Below are 20,787 nucleotides of genomic sequence, written 5' to 3'. Positions count from 1 at the left end.
CCCATGTTATGTTTAGCTGATGTCCTCCGGTATATCTAACACCAGATGCCAACATTCAGATGTCTGCTGTTCCCAAACTTGTCCTGTTAAGTATTGGCGCTTCGCCACAAGCGCTTGAGCTAAAAAAATTGGAAACTTCCTTATTAAAAGCTGGTAAGAATCCGTCTCTATGTATGTTCAGTAATCCATAAACCTTCGACGCCTGAAAAACATCAATCCACTTTATATGCTTTTATCCCATAATGCCGTTAACATCCGTAACAAAGAAAAACATTATTTCATGACCATAGAAAGAAGCAACCGCCTCCTTCATATCCCACACCACAGATATTCCTTCCCACCCCAATACCTCCCTTCAACCTTCTCAACTATACCGCCCCTCTGCTGCAACCATCTGGCCGCATTAACCACATCCCTCGTATTAACAACACCCTGTAGCGCCTTCACCACGCCCATCGTTGTAACACCAGGTTTCGCAACCACAACTGCCAACACACACTCCACAACCCTCTTCCACATGTACCCAATCACCTCATCGTGCATATTTTGCCATATAAACGGCGGGAATGCCACGTCCTTCATGGAGCCTTGCGGCACCTGATCGAGTATACCGGCCGGCTCTAGAACAGGTCGTTCAATCATATGATTCTCTTTTTTGGCTACGAAGATGTCGAAGTGGAAGAGAACGGGGTTAATAGCTCGAGTGACCAAGCTCCCGGCTAACCCACGACTGGTAGTCTTGTAATCTTTCGTATATAAATCGATCTAAAACAATTTTTTGAAACGTCAAGTTAGCATCTAAGCCCGCGTTTATGAGATCCAACACAAGATGATTGATAGTGCCTTACCTCGCCTCTAACCACCCGATCCAGCAACCATGCCATCGTCCCAGTCGTCAACGACGTAGCCACCAACTTACACTCCTCTTTCTCCCCCAGGCCTCCAATCACATTCTCATGAAAACTCTGCGCCTCCTCAAAGGCCTGCGTCGAAAACGTAGTCCTCCAAGGCTGCAAAACCCTCGCCTGTGCCGTCGCAGTTCCATATCTGCCCCCTTTTCGGCTTCTTATAATGAACCGATCCACTTTGTGTAGTTCCGTAAGAGCGGCCGCACTCACACCTTGCGGGTAAACCTTCATCAATTCTCTTGCCTTTTGATCGTCGTATTTGTTGTCTTCGGTGATGAAAATTGATCTCCAAGCGTATTTCACCCTCTCTACGGACCGTCGCTTTTCGGGGACCGTTGTATCAGTTTCTTCCACCTTGGTCGTCGAACTCGAGTGATTCTTTAATTGATGTTCCTTCCACGACATCGTAGTCATGTAGTTAAAGAAATCTCTTCTCCAGTCCAATGGTGCGCATGAGACCTCGTACATAGCCTCCAAGCCAGCTCTTGTATCAGGTAGAACCCGGCGTTCAGTAACAGGGCGTATATTCTTCACAAACGGCCTTAGCCAATTCACGTGCCACAGCAAATCAAAGTCGTCCCCACGAGCCTTATCAAAGAATGGAAGCTTCCCTTTATAGAAGTATCTGAGGTATTGCTCTTCAAACTCGGACTGGTACTGCGGGATTTCGTCTTTCATTTTTGCTCGAACTCTCGGCCAATGTGATTGTATAGACCATCTGTCGTATGACGGAAGTGCTTTCGTAACAAGATCCCATTTGATACTTCGGACATAGCCACCGAAGAGCGTACGGATAATGATGACTGCTAATGTAAGCGTTTCGTCTTCCTCCAAAGTCGTTCTTATGCGTGGTACATCTTTTGGACGGGATATTCTTATCGCTTTCGCTGTAGGGAAATAGTTAGTGTGAAATCTATCACAATCAAGGCTACGCAACCTACGTTTTGGCTTTCTTTCTCTCGTAGCCCTTGGTTCCGTAGCTGACCTGAGCTCTCTGGGCTTCCTGGTTCGTTTCTTCGGTTCTATCGGAGCAACAAGCGGTTCGAGGTCCGGGTTTATTTCCCGTTCGTTGGTCATCATAGGTCTGACCAGAGGCTTTGCAGCCCTTCCACCAGCCTGTTGTCGTCTCCTTGGGCGAATTAATTCGTATTCATGAGCATCCAACTTGCCATATCTTGCCTCATGCTCATTCCTTGCGGCCGATGCCGCAGCGTAGTCCTCATAGGCTCCCAAACTTCCAGAACCAAAGTTTCCAGCTTCCGGTATAGTATACGGAGGGAAGTTGGTCGTGTGTTTAGGGTACATATTAAGATCGGCATGAGGAACTTGCCATCTATGTAATGTGCCCTCGGGGACATCAGGATCGGAATCCTCGTCAAGAATCTGTTTGCTTCGTCTGGCTCTCCGGACGTGCTCATCGCCACTACCAAATCCTTCAGTGTCACTACCAACATCGGATTGGAGCGATGAACGAGCAATATTGGTTTTCGAACGTGTTCGAATTGTAATAGGTTGGGATTTCTTGGTAGTTCGTTTTTTGCCTTTCATAGCAGCTTTCTCTTTCTTCTCACTTTCGGTGATAGCCTGAAGTCGTGCAAGCGTAGACATTTTCTCATCATCCAGCCGACGCCTAGTACTGCTGTTTCCGAGAGCAGCTGCCTTGCTGGCATAAGAATATCTTTGAAAGTCGATACGTTCAATTGGAACGACAACTGTTTTCGGCACTATTCCTTTGGAGGCATTTTGCTTCCAAGCAAAAGGTTTGTCGAGTTCTTCAAGTATTGTCTTCTTAGCTTGTTGAACCTTTTCGTCTTGAAAGGTTGCATCTGTAGTCGCAATGATGGTTCCTATCCTCCTTGCACTCTTGAAGACCCCGATAGCGAATAGCTTCCCATCGCGGTTCGTATCTTCGATAATACTATTAAAGGTCTTGCGGTCCATTTTCGATGTTTGATCAGTATGTTCCCTAATGTATTCGACAAATCTACGATACCCAGCATTGACTGAAATCGCACCCCCAGCGGATGCAAGTAGGTCCATCAGGAGCCGGCGCCGGTTAGCCTTGAGGACACCGCCAATACTCCTGTTTTTGCGAACTGCGGCCGGAACTAACTCCAGTCGGATACCATCTTCACCTGTAAATGGCTGGAGCTTAGGGGCTTCCGGGGCAGTCGGAAGCGCATTGATAGCAGATGATGTCGGTTCTTCAACCTGAGAAATATCGTTATTCGGACCAGGTTGGGCAGCTTCAAGGTCAATCACAACAGGGGAATGCCCCCTCCGAGGTACATCATCCTTCCTGATATCATCATTTGATCTTTCTTTGGCTGGGGATTCAGTATGAATTTCCATACGTTGTAGCTGGGACTCAGAGACTTCTGGGCTTGCCTGTGATGTCCTTGGTATTGGTTCTCGATCAGGTTTTGGATTTCTTGAATCTGGCTCCTGGTCACCATCTACTGTAGAAGTAAGATCTACCAAAATTGGGACGAGAGTAGCCTGAGCCAGTGGGGGGATAGGATTCTTTGGTGCTGTTATGTCTGTAGATGTGGCATCGAGATTTTCAACCGGGTCGCCGTGTATGCTACTTTTGGTCTGGGCGGGCATGGCCTGTGGGATATCTTTCGGAGCCTGAATGCTAGGAAGGGTGTCGACTTCCATTGCAACTACCACTTCAGGTTGACCAACCGGTTCAGCGGCTACACCGTGGCGAGCTATCTTAGCTTTCTTCGAAGGTGAGAGTTTTAGAGGAGTGTCCTTGTTGTTGGCCTTGCGTTTAGGAGTCGGTTTGGTTGCAACTCCATTAGGTTCAGTTCCAGCGACAGCAGGTTCCTTCAGTTTCCTAGCCCGAGACTTCTTTTGGGGGGGCGGTGCTTCAACGATAGGCGCAGCAGTACCATTTAGATTGATTGGTTGTTCTACCGTAGTCGCGACCCCAGATTCCATAGCTCCTTCGCTGACTGGCATGCTATCATTATTGTCGGTTTTTCTTCGTTTATGGACTCTTTTGGCTGGCTTGCTTGGGGGTTCGGGTCTGGTCTCAGGCTCGATCGCAAGTTCCACAAGGCCTTCGGGGCCAGGTTGGAAAATTGGGCCTAACTGGAACATCTGTTGGGGAGGAGGAGGGAGAGGAGGGGGTGGTGGTGCTGGTGGTGCTGGTGACGGTGAAGGTGGTTGTTCTGGAGCAACCTCTGACTTCTTTGGGCGGCCCTTTTTGGTGGTCGCGCTCCGGTAGCGTGCTGTAGCAAGAGGTATCTGATAGGGTTTCAGCCCGACCAGATCGAAGAATGTCCTCTCTGCGATCATCTCAACCGTCCATGAATTCTCATCTATCGCAGAGAGAGGCTGAAAGCCCTCCGGGGGTTCGCCTGAATTGATAGGTGTGCCATCCGCGAGGACTTCTTTGATAGAACCCAATCTCAGTGCCTTCTTCACAGCCTCAATCCGTGCTTTTTCCTTGAGATACGGTTCCGTACCAGGAGGATACTTTCTCTTCCGGCCTATAATAACAACCGCTTCATCCTCCGGTGCGGGTTCCGCCTCTTCTTCTTCCTGCGGTTCTGTGACATCACTCTTTCTGGGAGCCTTCCTCTTTTTCGGCAGCTTCTGCGGGCCATCCGGTTCGCCTGGTTCACGTTTAACCCTCTTGCGACCTTTCAGCGGAGAAACTCCTGGAGGTTTCAAACCACTTCCTTTCTTCGGCGCCGCATTTTGACAGTCCTGGAAACTTCCACGACCATCCCCGTGGACGAAACTCGCCGGGTTCAATTTCGCGAACCCATTCTGATCAAGGGCCCCTAGCTCCTCGCCGTCGTCGCCATTTCGGTCAGCCTTCGTGATAAACTTCTTTTTCTTCTGGCCGATTTTGAAAGGATTAGCCGCTGCATCTGCGGCCGCATAGTCTATCTGCTTCTCCTCAAGCATGGCCTGGAAATGTTCGGTGGTCCAGTATCGATAATTGGCAGTTCTCTTATAGAGATCTGTTTCCCGCACAAGTGATGTAGATTTAAGGTGGTCAGGCTGGTTAAGAAGAGAATTTGTGGTCCACCGCCCCATAATTTGATCAAATGGGCGATAGTAGAATGGGCCAAAGACCGCACCGGAGAGTAGCTGTTGAATTAATGTTAGCTATACCTGTAAGTGTCTAGAGCGGCGAGCATAGTTGCAACATACCCCGCTTCGAATGCCCTCCATTCCCGCAGCGAGCACTTGATCATAGATTATATGCATGAGATGCGTTTTCCTCCATAGTGGGACAGTGACCCGTCGCCCATCTATTATTCTTACTAAAGGTGCGGATCGGATGACTCTGTAGCCGTCATCTTGTTCATCGTCTGAGTCTATCTCATCGAAATCATCTTCTTCATCTTGTGCAACTGCAGGTCGAACTCCTTTGACAGCTTCCGGCCATTCAAGGGGCCGTAAGTCACGAACAAACTTGACACATTTCGAAAACCGGGCGCCCTTTAAATCTGCAACTTCATCCTCGCCGACAGGACCGAAATTGAACTTTTCAGCGTGGGCATGTTGCGAGCCTAGAGCCCTGATTTTCTGGAGACACCCCATGGATTCGAGCTTCGCTAATATCCTACGACAAGCCTTCCTGCGAGATCTAGTAGAGGTACAATTCTAAACAATATATTAGTTGTAAGGCTTGTATTCTCACTTGGAAAGTATACTCACAAGCCTAAACTTTAGATCCTCGACAAGCATAACCTTGTTCTTGGCGGATTTCAGCAATTTCATTATGCTCTTAATCACTTCTTCGATATCAAGGGGTTCCTCTTGCATTTCTCTAGGAGGTTTCCTTCCAGCCTTTGCATGTTCCTTTATTGTGGCCATGCGCTTCTTCTTTTGAGTTTTGCGCTTCTCAACCGCTCCTTTATAAAATCGTTTTAGGATAAGTTTTGAGGTACGCATTTTGAGGGCTATGACAGGTATCTTCATGATATACCCCTTTCCTGCCAAATCTTTCGTTCGAGGACCGACAGAGCGAGCATCTTGGCCGGATTGTGATGTCAAAGCTGGTTGCAGAATTCCGTCCTCCCGATTCATTGCGATGATTTTAAGCAGTTCCCATAATGTGGGAAACAAGCGAATCTTGTCGATGTCATGGCCAGCAATACGTTTCCATTGTAAGCTTTCCGATGCATAGAGTTTCCATTCAGCTGGTTTTCCTTTCTCATTAGGCTGGCCTTCTGCACCGACGCCCGCCTCAGCGTCATCAAAGGACAAATCTTTGCCTTCATTATTAACACCGATGCTGATTTCTGAGTCTTTCTGTATAAACTCCCAAATAATTTGTCTTAGAGATACATCGAGGGGCTGAGCAGGGTGGTAAGTAATTGGAGGGTTAGGTACGGTGGGGTCGAGAATTTCTAGCGGGACGACAACGGTTTCGTCTTTTTCGAGGTAATCTGTTACGAGTTTCCAGACGGATGTGACCGGTAAACCTATATTTAAACGAATTAGATATTGAAATCAGAAAGAAATAGCTCGTTTAGAAGCTGTACCTTGTGTGACCGTGAGAGCACACTCATCCTTTATGATGTCTAACAATTCGCCGGTATCTGCCATTGTTCAAGTTGTTCATATTTTGATCTCGTAAGTAAATAGATAAATCTAGGGATTGAAAGAAGCAATCCGTAGAGAGTTCGGTGAGGATATTATTGTTGGTAATCCAGGTTGCCGGTTGTATTAATTGACTGGTATCGAATTTGTAAGGCAAGAGACGATTGTGATTGCAAGTGGGTAGGCTTGTGGTGGAGGGGATGCGACAAAGCTGTGATATCGCAGGTGACAATAAAATCGACGGATGCGATGCGCCACAATCGCGAAACGAAGCCGCAATGCGCGATGAATGTGCAGGGATGTAAGCTAACTCGAGTTGGCGATATGATGTCGTCGAGACCGACGGTTGGCTGGTTGGTGGGAAGGTAAGTTTGGTGAGTGAGTTCGAGCTGTCGAGCAGCCAAGTGACTCGGAAAAATATTTCTGAGTTTCTGAGTAAACTGCCCGATAAGATAGGCCGAATCAGGCAGTTCTCAAAAGGAGCAAACAAGGCATCGCATCGCAACACAGGATTGTCCAACGGCCGCTTAGTCATGTGACTCTAATCTGTTGATGTTTGGACCCGACGCCTCAACACCACGTCAAATTCACCCCAAACATCACCAAATTACCAACGATGAGCGCGACCACATCGACAGAGACCCCCACCCGAACAAGCCTCACAATTATAGGAAGAATGGCTGCCGCCGGCGACGGCTCCTCCACTCCCGAACCCTCTGGCGAGCCCAGTCAAAGACGCTCGACCCGTGTTAGAAAACCTCCAGCAACATACTCCCCACCTCCCACCACACAACGAAAGCGAAAAAGAGATAGTCGCGTAGGCGCTGGGAATAACGCGTCAGACGACGAGGAAGCTGCTGGTAGCGACGAGGATGGCGACGGGCAATCCGATGCGACTGGCGCCACCGACCAGGAAGATGCATCTGAAGACGAATCAGTTCACGTTGCCCCTTCTTCTAGAAAGAAGACTACAAGCCGAAGTAAAGCTGCTGCTCCCAGCAGGGCTCGACCAGCTAGCACACCGGCTAAAAAGCCAGCTCCCAAGAAGTCAAGGACTGATGCTGGGCCCCCTGCTAGGGGCAGAGCTACCCCGCGAAAGAAATCTGGAGCTGCAAATGGTGTTGTCGAGCTAGATGGAGACGACCTATTCAGTCAGTCCTACCGATCAGTGATAAGAGTTTTCAGTGTGAGGAAAACATTACTAACGGTTTACACTTGTAGATCGAGTTCTTGCTGGCGAGGACGCTTCAAAGATCGTCCAAGATTGGATTGACTTCTACGATTCAAATAACACAGAGGCTATGGTCGCAATGGTCAACTTCGTTTTCCGAGTACGTAAAAGGTCCCCCTCCTCCTTCTCTGGCTAAAATTACAATTAATAATGGTATCGGTGTATAGAGCTGCGGTTGCAACCAGTCTGTAACAAGCGAGGACATAGAAGACGCTGACTCTGCAGCAAGCAAACTCGAAGACATTCAAGAGATTTTTCAAAAGGTAACCACTTATATTCGGCTGCAGCTAGTAATGATCTAATACTCTAGAATAGGAGTCCTCGGTTGAGTATCCGATAGCATCGAGAGCTCAGAAATACCGTCGTTATAGATCCTACCTTACTACCTTCTTCTACGACCTCATACATCACATTTCCACCTCCGGCGTTCTTACAGGCGACCCAGCACTTATCGAAAACCTTCAGATTTGGATCACCACCATGTCTAGCTCCCCTCTCCGTCCCTTCCGACACACCAGCACAGCTATCAATCTCTCAATCCTGACAGCCCTCTGCGGCACAATGGCGGATATCGAAAAATCTATCAACAATAGCACAAAACAGCTTGAATCCGAGAAATCCAAAGCTAGAAAGAATGCAGGCAGAATCAAATCCCTTGAAAGTACCATCAATGAAGCACAGGAGAACCAGGAATTCGTTACGGACCAGATCAGCGACATATACGAGTCGGTCTTCGTCCATAGATACCGAGATGTCGACGGGAAGATCCGTGCAGAATGTATTCATGAGCTTGGTGTTTGGATCCTCAAGCTTCCAAGCACCTTTTTCGAGTCATCGTACCTCCGTTACTTTGGTTGGGTGCTCTCCGATACTACTGTCGGGGTCCGCTCCGAAGTCATCAAGGCGCTCACAAAACTATTCAAGGACCGTGCCAACGTTGGAGGGTTACGAAGTTTCACGGAACGGTTCAGGGAACGATTGGTTGAAATGGCCCTTCAAGATGCGGATTCCGGCGTCCGAGCTGAAACGATACTGTTACTCAACGAAGTTCGACAAGTTGGATTCTTGGAGGCCGACGATATCGTTAACATTGGAAAACTTCTTTATGATGCCGACGCCAAAGTCCGAAACGCCGTTGCCGATTTCTTCGCGAGTAGTGTACAGGAAAGCTACGATGAACAGATTGAGGATTGTGGTGGCGAGGATGCTGTCAAGGATGCCCTCCAAACTGCTGGCGATCTCGATGACGAAGATTTTGAAGGCCATCAGCTAAGCTGGATCAAGTTTAAGAGCCTTGTTAATTCCCTATCTACATACGACCCCGACGACTCTGTTGATAGTCAGGCTCGAGAAACTAATACCAAGGGAGTGGCTGCCCTTGGTCTCCAATCTCGGTTCCAACTTGCCGGTTCCGCTTTATACAAAGCAATACCGGAGCTACATGTAAGTTATAATCTTCTAGCCGAGGTACCGCTACAGATGACTAACTTTTATCTGTTGTACAGAACTGGGAAGATCTCGCCAAATATCTCTTGTACGACCATACCGGAAATCAGAAGAACAACTCAGACGACGAAACCCTATCTTGGATTAAAGGTTACTGCGCTCTGAAAGCCAAAGAAGAAACCATTCTACTCCATGTTCTCCACGCCTCTATCACATCTGCCCTTGCTGCTGCTGCGGATGCTACTGCCGTCGCCACCAGAACAAAGCGAAAGCAATCAGAGGTTCCAGATGAAGAAGATATCTCACGAAGCCTAGCTCATTATGTTCCACTGCTCCTTAGCAAGTTTGGCCCACCGCCAGAAACCGCTGCCACCGTCCTTCGAATCGCGCAACTCATGAAGCTTGATATCTACCAAGAACTCCGACAAATGAGCGCATACTCGCTTCTACTAGATGATGTTATTCGCCAGTTCATGACCCATTTGGACGAATCTGTTCTCAAAGAAGCTAGCGGGTTCCTACTACATGCGGCATCGTTTGACGAACTCGAGGAAGTTACTTCACAGAAGGTTACAGGAATCCAAGATGAAGTTACGAACTATCTTGTTTCCCTAACATCTGGGAAAAACCTTGAGAAGGGTGACATCGGCGACCAGACGCTCTCGGACCTTGAAACTAGTGTGAAGAGATTGCAATATCTCGCCAGTGTCACAAATTGCAAGGAATCGTTTGAAAAGGCTTCGGCCTCACAATCTAAGGGCAAGAGTAAGAAAGGCAAGGAAGTCGCTAAAGACTCTCCGGGGGCAGAATCCCCTGTAGATATTCTTATCGCCATTCTTGGGCGAGGCAAGAACGCTGATGAGGCCGAAAATGATCTTTGGTTATCGTCACTCAAAACCCTCACCTATTACTTTATGTGGAGTGTCGAGTCTGTCACAAAACTCGATCTCTCCTCTGATGAAAGAATCGACGAACATCTCCCACAACTCGAATCCCTGCGAGTCACCGAGGCTGCTCTCACCGCTCACCTAGAAGAAATCATCAACGTTCGCGACCTGGACGAAGTCCGCATCGCAGCAGCCGGTGCCCTACTCGATTTCCACACCTTTAACGCCGTTCTCTCTGCCACCACAAAGCTCTCCATGTTCCCCCGCAAAGTACCCGAAGATATGCAAGAAGATATTCTCAAAGTCTATATTTCAGCCGAGAAGAAATTCGCAAAACTTACAAATAAGACGGTGGCGTCCGGCAGTGACGACGAAGAAGAAGAATCAGAAGAAAATATAGATTTGGAGGCTACACTATTATTTGAGCAGCGATTGTGCGAGTTTGTCGGAAAGATTACGCTTGCTGTTCTCAGCGAGGTTGTTGATGGAAGCATCTTCAAGGCTAGGTTGCTAAAGAACAAATCACAGCTTGGGCAGAACCTACGCGAGATTTTGAACCATTTGGATCCACCAAAGCCAAGGCCTTCAAGGGCAAAACCGAAGGCTAAGCCAGTTGTTACCACTACCTCCGGAAAGCAAGTTAAGAGTAAGGAAACAATTGAAGATAGTGATGATGAAGACCATAACGAGGAAGAAGCCCACGAGGAAGAAATTCGTCGACATGAGGAGATGGAGCGTGAAGAGGAAGAAGAGCACCAGAAGAGGCAGGGGAGTCTAGTTGAAGATGAAGACCAGGAGATGGTGGATGTCGATTGATGATTCGATTCAAGGAAAGGATTGCAGTCCTTTTGTACTTTTATTTTGACTCTTCTTTTTTTTATCTCGCGTCTTTATAATTTTAATGGTGGCTTGTGAAGGGCGGATTGCGATTGTCTGGTTTTTTCTGATTTCCGATTTCTGTTATTATGCCTATCTCCCCTATGACACCCTCCCCCCTCCTTCTCCTCACCTCTACCGTACCCTCTATCCTTATACCTACACATTACGAACCCCATTTATGTATCTCTCTTTAGTCCACGCCTCCACTAAATTCTACGGATAGAGCATGGCGGAGGACAACACGAAACATCTCGAACTAATTGTACTTTTATCCTCCCGTGAACTTCGGTACGCCACATTCTCCTCCCTTTTACGCCCTTGTCAATGATAACTCTATGCTTTACTTTTTATTACGTCCTTTTGTATCCGCCGCTGTTGCCGCAAACGACATGATACCCTTTTGCGCTGATCAAAACGGGCTGCATTGTCTTTGTATCCTCGCTCGACTGTTCATTTTTCTTTCTCCCTTTGTGTGCCCTTTTATGATCCCTTACGCAGAATAGACTTTATTATATATACTTCAGTATCTTCGTAAAAAACCGCATCCAAATAACTCCAATTATATCATACACCTATACTATACTGGCAAGCCACACCTAGTAAATATGCATTCACATTCCTCCATTCCTCGCCGCCATCAACGCCCTATACCTCTCCACAACCCCCTTCCTCTCCTCCTGCAACATCTCTCTCCTCGCCAAACTTCCACTAGCCTTTGGAACCTCCAATTCCTGAATACTCCTAACTCCACCCTTCGTCTTATCCCTCAACTTCTCCTTCGGTACCACCAAACTCGGTGGAGCTTGTACAACATCATTAATACTACTCTGCACAGCTCCTCTCTTTTCTCTCAATATCGCAAACGGACTCGGACTTCTGTCCTTTCTTTTGCCCTTTGTTGTTTTGTTAACTTGTTGTTTAGTGTGTGGATTGTGATTATGCGGTTTTAAATGATTTGGGAGTAGATCGCCGTTATCGTCGAAGTCGTAGGTGTCTTCCGTTACTTCTTCTTCTGCGGCTTTTGCTTCCTCGTCGGCTGCTTTCTTTTTCTTCTTCCGGTTTTTGGGGTTATCTTCTCCGCGTTGGAGACCTTTGAAGGAAACCGGGATTGCGGCGTCCACACGACGGGAGAAGTCGGAGAGCTTTTCGCCGGGGAGGAGGGTTAGTGGTTTTGAAGCTTCCGCGGCCGGTTCGGATTCGGTTATTGTATCGACTGTAGAAGTAGCACCGGCGTTCGATTCGTTTGTTAAATCTGAGTGTTTACGTTTCTTTCCGGTAGGTGTAGATTTTGTTTTCGGATCGTCGAGACCGTTGGGACGTTTACCGGTGGCAGCGTAGGCCATTAGGCGGGTGAATGCTTTGGGAGTATCGTCGTTGTCACTCGCTTTGGAGCGTTTGGCCTTCTTTCTTTTGGGTTTGGAAGACGAGGGGCCGTTCCTTTCGTGATTTGTAGGAGGTGCCATTTCGGACAATCGGTGATGGTGATAGCGGTGAGGGCAGTCTGTCTGGTAGGTGAATTGGTGAAGGTTTGAAGGTCGTCATAGGTTGAGGTCTGGAGAAGCTGCGACAATATCGAAATTTTGGACAGGGATTTTTGCGACAACACTAAATTTACAACAAAGGTACACCAAAATGCGGGCAGGAGTTTAAGGCCTGATCTTTGGAAGAATGTAAAATTATATTCTTACTAAAAAGAAACAGGCCAAAGGAGTAAAGAGAGAAGGAAACGCCAATAGCTATGCAAAGAAGTCTATAGTACAAAGTAACAAAATCCAAAAATATCATTAGCAAGAGCTTGCCTGTCGTCATTAAATCAGAGTAGCAAGATATAAAGTCACGGTCACGCATCAATAACCATCACATCCACCCCTTCTAGGAGTTGAATACCTTCCTGGTCTCTATCGGCCAAAGCCCTCTCACTAGCTTGTCTTTCCAGCGCCTTCTCACGTTCCCTCGTAACGAGTCCTCGAGAAACAGAAGTATTTTCCAATATAAACTTCCTCTCGGGATTCCCATCTTCATCATCCTCGCCGTACTCCTTAATAATGGCAAAGAAAAACTTGTTTGAAACAGCCGGATCCATAATAACCGGCTGGCCCTGCACTTTTTGCCTCTCTGCCTCAAGTCTATTCAATCGTTGCTCTAGAAACTTGTGATCATGTTGTCCGCTGTTGTACTGCTGCAGAAGATCTTTTGCATTGTTTTCGATGACCTCTATTCGTTCTCGGCGTCTTGTTTTGATTTCTTCGAGGTTCCCCCAGAGGTGAAAGAGCTCGTTTTTGAGTTGGTCGTATTTGTAGCGGTTTTTGTCAGCGCGAAGACTGGTAGACCTTTGTTAGCACGAGTATCTCTGGGGAAGGGCGTAGTTAAACGTACTCGCAAGGTTCAGGGGTTAACAAATAACGGCCACCAGCGTCGTCGACGTGAATTGTAATGAATGTTTTATCCTCTTTCCCAACGACATCTAGTTCAAAACACCAGTACCACTCAGGCGGATGTTTTGCGTGGCGGGACTCGGTACTCATCGAACCATCTAGATCGACGCTGCATGCTCCAGTGTCACCGTTGATTCTTCTGGCGAAATCGCGAATATCCGATGGTCGAAAATCAACTACCCGGCATTCGGTACGATATCTTCGGTTGAAAAAATCTACGTCGGCTCCATCGAGCATCCTATAAATCTTGCCAAGCGTGGTTGTTTCGACGGAAATGTAGCCGCAATGTACTATATAATAAGTTTAGGAAGAGTAGGTTAGATAGGCCGCTGGGGTACTTTTTACCTTGTGGGTTATTCTCCTGTCGTTTTTTGAGCTCCTCCGCCAGCTTTGCTTGGGCCTTTTCCTCTCTAAGCTTCCGCTCCTTCTCGTTTTTTTCGTTTTCTTTCTGGGCGACCAGTCTCAAAAGCTCTCTCTTTCGGTTGTGGAGCGGCTTCAGAGCAGGATCATCGGATTTTAAGACTTTGAATCCATCTCTGAAGGTTCTTGCTTTTCCGCTGTTCCTGCCGTCGGAGAGCGATCCTTCCCATTGGCCACCTTTCCCTCTCTTTATTAGAACATTCATCAACGCCAGGTAGCACCCTTCCCTTATTTCATCAGTCGCCTTTTGTGCCCAGCCATCCCAGCACGCGATCTTTATGGAGTAGTGACCAAATGGCTTCTCAAACCATTTTTTATCAGCGGATTTACCCGGTTTCCCAGTAACCCCACCTCCTTCAACCATATAACTCTCAGTCTCGTTACGAACAGTCGGTTCCATTTCATCGCTAAACGGATCGATACCCATTGAATATAAAGACTTGTTTTCCGTAAAATCGGTGACCGTAATTTCAACGAATCTGCCATGAGACCAGACCTTTTGTACGAAGCAAGTTAGATCGTAGAAATGATCAAGTTGAATCTCTTTAATTAACGCTGCTTTTTTGGCTACTTCTTTTTGCGGTTTGATATCTTCGTTATAGTCTCGTTCCGTCATACCATGACATCCAGCTAGCCCGCCACGGGTATGGAAAAACTCGAAAAGATCTCTGCAGGCATCGTATTCTTCTTCTGAGAGTAGATCTTTCTTTTTCTCAGGATCTCGGACACGGTAGGGTCCATTGTCGATTATCCGTATCCTGGGTCTATCAGGCCGATTGTTTTGGCCGCTAGCGGACTTTCTTCTACTCGGCATCTCAGCTTTGCAGATGACCCAGGAGGATCGGGCCTTGTTTGTCATGCCGACTGGAGCATTTCCCCGGTTTTTTAGTAATCCCACCTAAAAGTCATAAATATAATAATCAACTTGATGTCACTTTTCCATAGAAATTTCGGGAGACTTTTTTTTAAAAAAAATAAAAATAAAAAAATAGGGAAGTACCCTGATATATTTGAAGACGACGATGGTTTCGCCGACATCCATCTCCTGAGGTAGAGATTCTGCATCCGGTCTAAATATTCGAACCGTAAATCTATTCTCGTAAACAGTAGCGGACTTGTCGCATAGTTCGATGGTAGCTTGGTAATCTTGTGATAATGGTAATAATCAACAGATATATCCCTTATATAGTAGTCAGCAGGAGCAGCTACGAATAGACATACCGGTTCCATATGACTGTTTGGGAGGCCTGAAACCGACTGAGATCCCGATCAAATTGACGAAGTGGTCAATTTTAGTCTTAGCCTCCGCGACAGAAGCGTACTGGGCCAGTGGCGGCATAGTTAGGGGCCGTATGTGTGAACGATGGCCCAGATGACAGACAGGGGGAGTTTGTTGTTGCTATGATGGTGTTTATAGGTGTTGATATGTTGGGTTTTTTGAAGTCGCGTTTTGGTGTCTAAGTTGCCACCCCGTGTGTTGCCCCACTGACTTGGGCTGTCGTGAATGTTGCACGTAGGCAGAGGTCTACCAGCCTACTTATGATAGCTCCCTGAGAACAGCTTCATATATGTACGATTGAAAGCTTAGGCCATTATATAGGTTGTATTAGCAAATATCGTCTAATTACACAACATTGGATATGATATTAAGGGAGTATTAAAAAAATAGCCAATTAACTATAACTAAAATTTCATATTAACCTTCCGATCTAGAATGCAAGAATTTTACTAAAACATAGAGAGACCCATCAAGTGACTTTCAAAGCCTGTGTAGGGGAAGGCTACTTACGAAACCTGAGGGTATTGAGAACTACCTTGATTGCTGACCAGCCTTGTTGCCGGGAAAGCTCAAAAGTTAGTGAAGAGCCAAGGAGATATACAAAGCTATATAGAAATACATACCGGAACTTCATCCCAGATTGGCCCTTTGACGGATCATATTCAGCCAAACTAGGCATAGGCTTGCCATCCTGATAAAACTGAGCAGTAGCTCCTTTCTTCTGTAAGTCCTCTATCATTGCCAATATATTTTTCACCTAGCCCCCTATTTTCTTTAATTGTCATGAGCATTTGAAGGGACTACTCCCGGGACCCTTCTTCCAGATCTAGATCTTGTGTTGGCTGCAGGGCCGGTCCTAGGGGATTCAGAACTGTCCATTGTTGCGGTTGGTCGTAGTTTAGTTTAAACCAAATTCAAGGTGTATGTGTAGGGAAAGCTCTTGTTTGAGGAGTGGGGGTTTGAATCAACTCACCCTAGGTTTTTAAGCTCTCTGCACCGATATCCCTCTCATTCTCGCCTAGTTTGTTCTAAACAGTGCTTCGCAGACTATTTTTGGTAGCACCTTCGGGAGTTTTATAGTTATTTTAACTAGAAGAGCAATCGATAGTTGAAATCAAAGTCAAAATATCATCTCACATAATGTCCATGACAAGGGATACCAAGAAGAGATCTAAAGAAGATATATACATTGCGTTGAACCTCGAGTAACCTAGCCTCGTAGGATAGGCTGGTGGATGATATCCCCAGATGCGTTGTCTGTTGCATTCCCTTTGAGGTTAGTCTCATTCGTCCTGTAGTCTGCTGTAAACGGAAAAAGTAGAAAGACAAACTATGGGAATCAAGAAGCAACACGTATGAATATTTCGCATGCATACGGGGAGAACGGAGGTTGCCAAGCCAAGGCCCGTCCACAGACGAGACGAGGCCGCGAGGGGGATGCCGATTACCTGATAATAATATAGACGCCACCCAGGTAGTTGGGAGGGGTGAATTGATATTAACCTCACGGTGCTCGGGCGGTTAGAGCTCAGGCAGAGCTGCAGCTGCAGGTCGGGCCAGCCTGCGTTCGAGATTCCATGCACTGCACCTTGCTCTGTATCAAGCGGCGTGCGTATATTTCATGCGGAGTATATGTATCATGTATCAGGGGGACTAGCTAGTTCCAGGGCTTCCGTGAATTTACTGTAACAAGTTTAATGATATACGTACTTCCTTCTTACACTACTATTTGGTACTAAGGACACACCTAGTGGTTAGCTATTGCCTCCGAAGAAGGAAGATTTCGAAATAATAGTTTGCCTTCTTTGAAATATGAAACATAGAGTACGGTTCCGTAGACCCTACGACACTGAAGAAATGGACGCGGAGATGTTCATTTGCTGTGTGTATTGCTTGCTAGTGCTAATCTAAAACAGAGCATAGCAGTAGGAACTAGGACTGGCTTCTTTTCTGTTCTTTCTTTTCTTTCTTTCTTTCTCCACCTAGTAACAGGTAATAGGCAATCGACCCTTTCCCTCTTTACCCTTTCTCCTAAGGAACTGCCAGCACTTAATTCCTTTCTTCTTCTTATTACCTCCTTGGTAAATCAATCAATCAATCATTCAATCATTCAATCACAAACCATTCAATTCCATTACACTCATCACCTCTAGACTTCAAACCCACCGACGTCTACTGGCTAGCTTCCTCGTTCGTCTAAAGACACCTGTTGATACCTTTTTCGAGGTTTGTTTGTTCGTTCAGATCCTCCTTCGCTTTTGCTACTGATCAAAGCGTTTTATTTTTTATTTTTTATTTATTTTTTTATTTTTTTATTTTTTGTTCTATTCTAACCTTCACTAGCTATTCAAAGCTCCAGCTCGTGCGCAGAACATTAGGTATTTAGTAGTCATCCCTACCTCTTTCCATCAAACTACCCCTCACCTCCCTTTACTTCACCTCGCCTCACATCACTTCACCTCACCAAACCCTCTCTTGGCTATCTCGTATAGCTTCCTCAGCATCATAATATCGTGCATCGTTGTCTGTTCGTCAGGCTAACCTTCTCTCTCTCTTCTTTTTGTGCTATTCGAGAAGCTTGTTTGTGCAGGATCACGCAAACCAAACACAGCGAGCGGAAATATTTTATCGCCTCGAAAAATTTATCCTCTCTTCCTCCACATCTCCCTCCTGATCTAGCCATCACCACCACACCACTACAACCACAACCACCAGCGAACTCCCGTCAACATGGCCGACCGTTTTATCCCAGAGCATAGACGAACAAACTTCAAGGCCAAGGGCACCTTCAAGCCCGAAGAGCTTCGTCGTCGTCGTGAAGAACAACAGGTCGAAATCCGCAAGCAAAAACGCGAGGAGAACCTTGCCAAGAGACGAAATCTCCAAATCACAAGCCCCACACCCCACTCTGGCCTCGCTGGTGTCGATAGCGATGATGAGAGCGCTAATACCGAATCTCAGGTAAGCTTTTTTTGGTCCCATATACCCTCATATTTACCCCCCTCTCCCTCTGTTCTGGGGTTCCCGGTGGCCTTCGCTTGTTTACAAGTGTTGGTGGGGCTTTATCTTAAAATCCTTATCGGACCCTGTCCTATTATCTCGTCTTGTCGTCCGATAAATCCTAGTATCCCTTCCAAACGCATAGATATTGCCTTTGATCGTGTCGTGTCGTGCTATGATACCTAGTTCCATCATGCCTTATTACATCTGCTTCTAGAATTTCTGCTAACTTTCATGGGTACTTCCCCCCCCCCAATTTAGCTTACTGAGGATCTTCCTTCCATGATCCAAGGTGTCTTTTCCGACTCCATCGACCAACAAATCCTGGCCACCACCAAATTCCGAAAGTTGCTCTCGAAGGAAAGGAACCCACCGATTGAAAAGGTCATCGAGTGTGGTGTCGTTGTTCGCTTCGTTGAATTCCTTCGGTCTCCTCACACCCTGGTTCAATTCGAAGCCGCTTGGGCTCTTACTAACATCGCCTCTGGTTCGGCCGCACAAACTCAAGTGGTCATCAACGCCGGTGCCGTTCCCATATTTGTTGAGCTTTTGAGCAGCCACGAACCCGATGTCAGAGAGCAAGCCGTCTGGGCTCTTGGAAATATTGCCGGTGATAGTCCTCAATGCAGGGACTATGTCTTGAGCGCTGGTGCCCTCCGCCCACTTCTCCAGCTTCTTGGGGACAGCCGCAAGCTGAGCATGCTCCGCAACGCTACCTGGACTCTTAGCAACTTCTGCCGTGGAAAGACCCCACAACCTGATTGGCAAACCGTGAGTGTATTCCCATTACAATTTTTTGTTAGCTGGATGGCTAAATGATTATTTCTAGATCCTCCCTGCCCTCCCGGTTTTGGCCAAGTTGGTTTACAGCTTAGACGACGAGGTTTTGATTGATGCTTGCTGGGCTATCAGTTATTTATCCGACGGTTCCAATGATAAGATCCAGGCCGTAATCGAAGCAGGTATCCCACGTCGCCTTGTTGAGCTTCTAATGCACAACTCCACCAGCGTCCAAACTCCAGCTCTTCGATCTGTCGGAAACATCGTCACAGGAGATGACGTTCAGACCCAAGTTATAATAAACTGTGGAGCTCTCCCGGCACTTCTGTCCCTGCTTAGCAGCACTAAGGATGGCATTCGCAAGGAAGCTTGTTGGACAATCTCGAACATTACTGCTGGCAACTCTTCACAGATCCAAGCAGTCATTGATGGAAACCTGATTCCCCCATTGATCAACTTACTTAGCAACGGCGATTTCAAGACAAGGAAGGAAGCTTGCTGGGCTATCTCCAATGCTACTAGCGGCGGTCTGCAGAAGCCTGACCAGATTCGTTACTTGGTTGCCCAAGGCGCCATCCGTCCATTGTGCGACCTCCTCTCTTGCATGGATAACAAGATCATTCAGGTCGCCCTCGATGGCCTTGAGAACATCTTGAAGGTTGGCGAGATGGACAAGGAGACCAACGGCGAAGGCATCAACAAGTACGCCTTGTTCATCGAAGAAGCCGGTGGAATGGAGAAGATCCACAACGCTCAGAACAACGCCAACGAGGAGATCTACATGAAGGCGTACAACATCATTGAGAAGTACTTCGGTGATGAGGAAGATGAAGGGGATGTTCAAGGAATTGCTCCCCAGCAGACCACGGAGGGCAACACCTTCAGCTTCGGTGCCCAACCCGCTCAGGGAGGATTCAGCTTCGCCAACCAGGGTGATACTATGGACATGTAAGCTGTCTCGCTTACCTAGCATGGTATACACACCAAGCTGGACCTTCAGAAGAGGACTACTAGAATCGAAAGAGAAGCATACTACGCGACCACGCCCTCACGCCCTTTTTTCCCTCTCCCGATTCGGTTTACGAAATTGTTCCTTTTCTTCAAATATCGGGATTTAATGGTTTTTGTTAGTGCTTTCAACAATTCGCTTTGTTGGTTCCTACGTCTACCCACGCCTTTCCCCCCATATTTGAAATGTATCCGCCCAATCATGTCTGCCCTAACCCCCTCCTCCTTCACACCGTGTTCTAGTGATAATATCCTGTACGGCCCCCCTTTGTAATATTTAAAACCTACGTTAGGTCCTGATACCAGATTCCTCCTGTAAACCAATATTTCCTTCCTGTATGTCCCTTTTCCTTTCTTCAATATATTTTCCCGTAAAATAAACTCTCTGCTCCCTTTCCCTTTCCCTTTCCTTTCTTCTCCCTCGCGACAAATGCCCCTACGCCTCCTTTCTTGCTTTCGGATTTTTTATTTTTTTTTATTTTTTATCGTTACTTTTAAGCATGATTCTTCGGACAGGTTCACAGTTGCCGGCGTTTATTTTGTATATCCTGGTCCCCACCCTCCCCGAATAAAAGTTGGGGACACAGGAAAGCCCTCTTATGTAGTTCCCTATCTATGAGAAAGATCCCTTTTGCGCAATGGAAAGATCGAAATCCCTCCCTGGGAGTCCCTCCTCTTCCACTCCCATACTATACCACACCATGCCACACCATACTCCTTGCTGTATGCACCCGTTAACGTTTAGCCGATGGTGTCTGCAAGACATTTGTATTACACCTCTTGTAACTGTGATGCTTTTATGTAAGCGATGAAGAAGAACAAGAGCGAACAGAACGAAAGATAGAAGGAATAGAAATAAGAAAAAAACATAGGTCCATAGGCTTATGAAATGATCGGAAAATCTATATTTCGGAATAAACAAGATTGGTTTCGGTCTTATGTA

General features: G+C 46.8%; 5 protein-coding genes across 6 annotated transcripts; 2 read left to right on the top strand and 3 right to left on the bottom strand.

Annotated features, from left to right (window-relative positions):
• Positions 1-309: 309 nt before the first annotated feature.
• DFL_007036 (uncharacterized protein) lies at positions 310-6,485 on the bottom strand (the record flags this gene model as incomplete). Its single annotated transcript, XM_067636556.1, has 6 exons — positions 310-765; positions 849-1,795; positions 1,850-5,018; positions 5,082-5,537; positions 5,592-6,361; positions 6,422-6,485. The coding sequence occupies 6 exons, from the start codon at positions 6,483-6,485 to the stop codon at positions 310-312; spliced, it is 5,862 nt and encodes a 1,953-aa protein (XP_067488160.1).
• Positions 6,486-7,095: 610 nt separating this feature from the next.
• On the top strand, positions 7,096-10,859 carry DFL_007035 (uncharacterized protein; the record flags this gene model as incomplete). Of its 2 annotated transcripts, none has more annotated exons than XM_067636554.1 (5): positions 7,096-7,630; positions 7,701-7,810; positions 7,896-7,973; positions 8,026-9,153; positions 9,216-10,859. In XM_067636554.1, 5 exons carry the CDS (start codon positions 7,096-7,098, stop codon positions 10,857-10,859), a joined length of 3,495 nt encoding a protein of 1,164 aa, XP_067488158.1. The 2 variants fall into 2 exon arrangements, with proteins under 2 accessions (XP_067488158.1, XP_067488159.1); XM_067636555.1 differs by having other exon boundaries at positions 7,878-7,973.
• Positions 10,860-11,533: 674 nt separating this feature from the next.
• On the bottom strand, positions 11,534-12,385 carry DFL_007034 (uncharacterized protein; the record flags this gene model as incomplete). The annotated part of the gene is made up of 1 exon (XM_067636553.1): positions 11,534-12,385. The coding sequence occupies one exon, from the start codon at positions 12,383-12,385 to the stop codon at positions 11,534-11,536; it is 852 nt and encodes a 283-aa protein (XP_067488157.1).
• A 377-nt stretch (positions 12,386-12,762) lies between these two features.
• On the bottom strand, positions 12,763-15,116 carry DFL_007033 (uncharacterized protein; the record flags this gene model as incomplete). The annotated part of the gene is made up of 5 exons (XM_067636552.1): positions 12,763-13,243; positions 13,299-13,647; positions 13,703-14,675; positions 14,778-14,923; positions 14,999-15,116. 5 exons carry the CDS (start codon positions 15,114-15,116, stop codon positions 12,763-12,765), a joined length of 2,067 nt encoding a protein of 688 aa, XP_067488156.1.
• Positions 15,117-17,786: 2,670 nt separating this feature from the next.
• On the top strand, positions 17,787-19,788 carry DFL_007032 (uncharacterized protein; the record flags this gene model as incomplete). The annotated part of the gene is made up of 3 exons (XM_067636551.1): positions 17,787-18,017; positions 18,318-18,827; positions 18,886-19,788. The coding sequence occupies 3 exons, from the start codon at positions 17,787-17,789 to the stop codon at positions 19,786-19,788; spliced, it is 1,644 nt and encodes a 547-aa protein (XP_067488155.1).
• Positions 19,789-20,787: the final 999 nt, after the last annotated feature.

The sequence above is a fragment of the Arthrobotrys flagrans genome, assembly GCF_004000055.1.
Source record: "Arthrobotrys flagrans strain CBS H-5679 chromosome Unknown unitig_8, whole genome shotgun sequence".
NCBI classification, from domain to species: domain Eukaryota; kingdom Fungi; phylum Ascomycota; class Orbiliomycetes; order Orbiliales; family Orbiliaceae; genus Arthrobotrys; species Arthrobotrys flagrans.
Note: the sequence above shows the minus strand (reverse complement) of the source record. Positions and strands in the feature narration are given on the sequence as shown.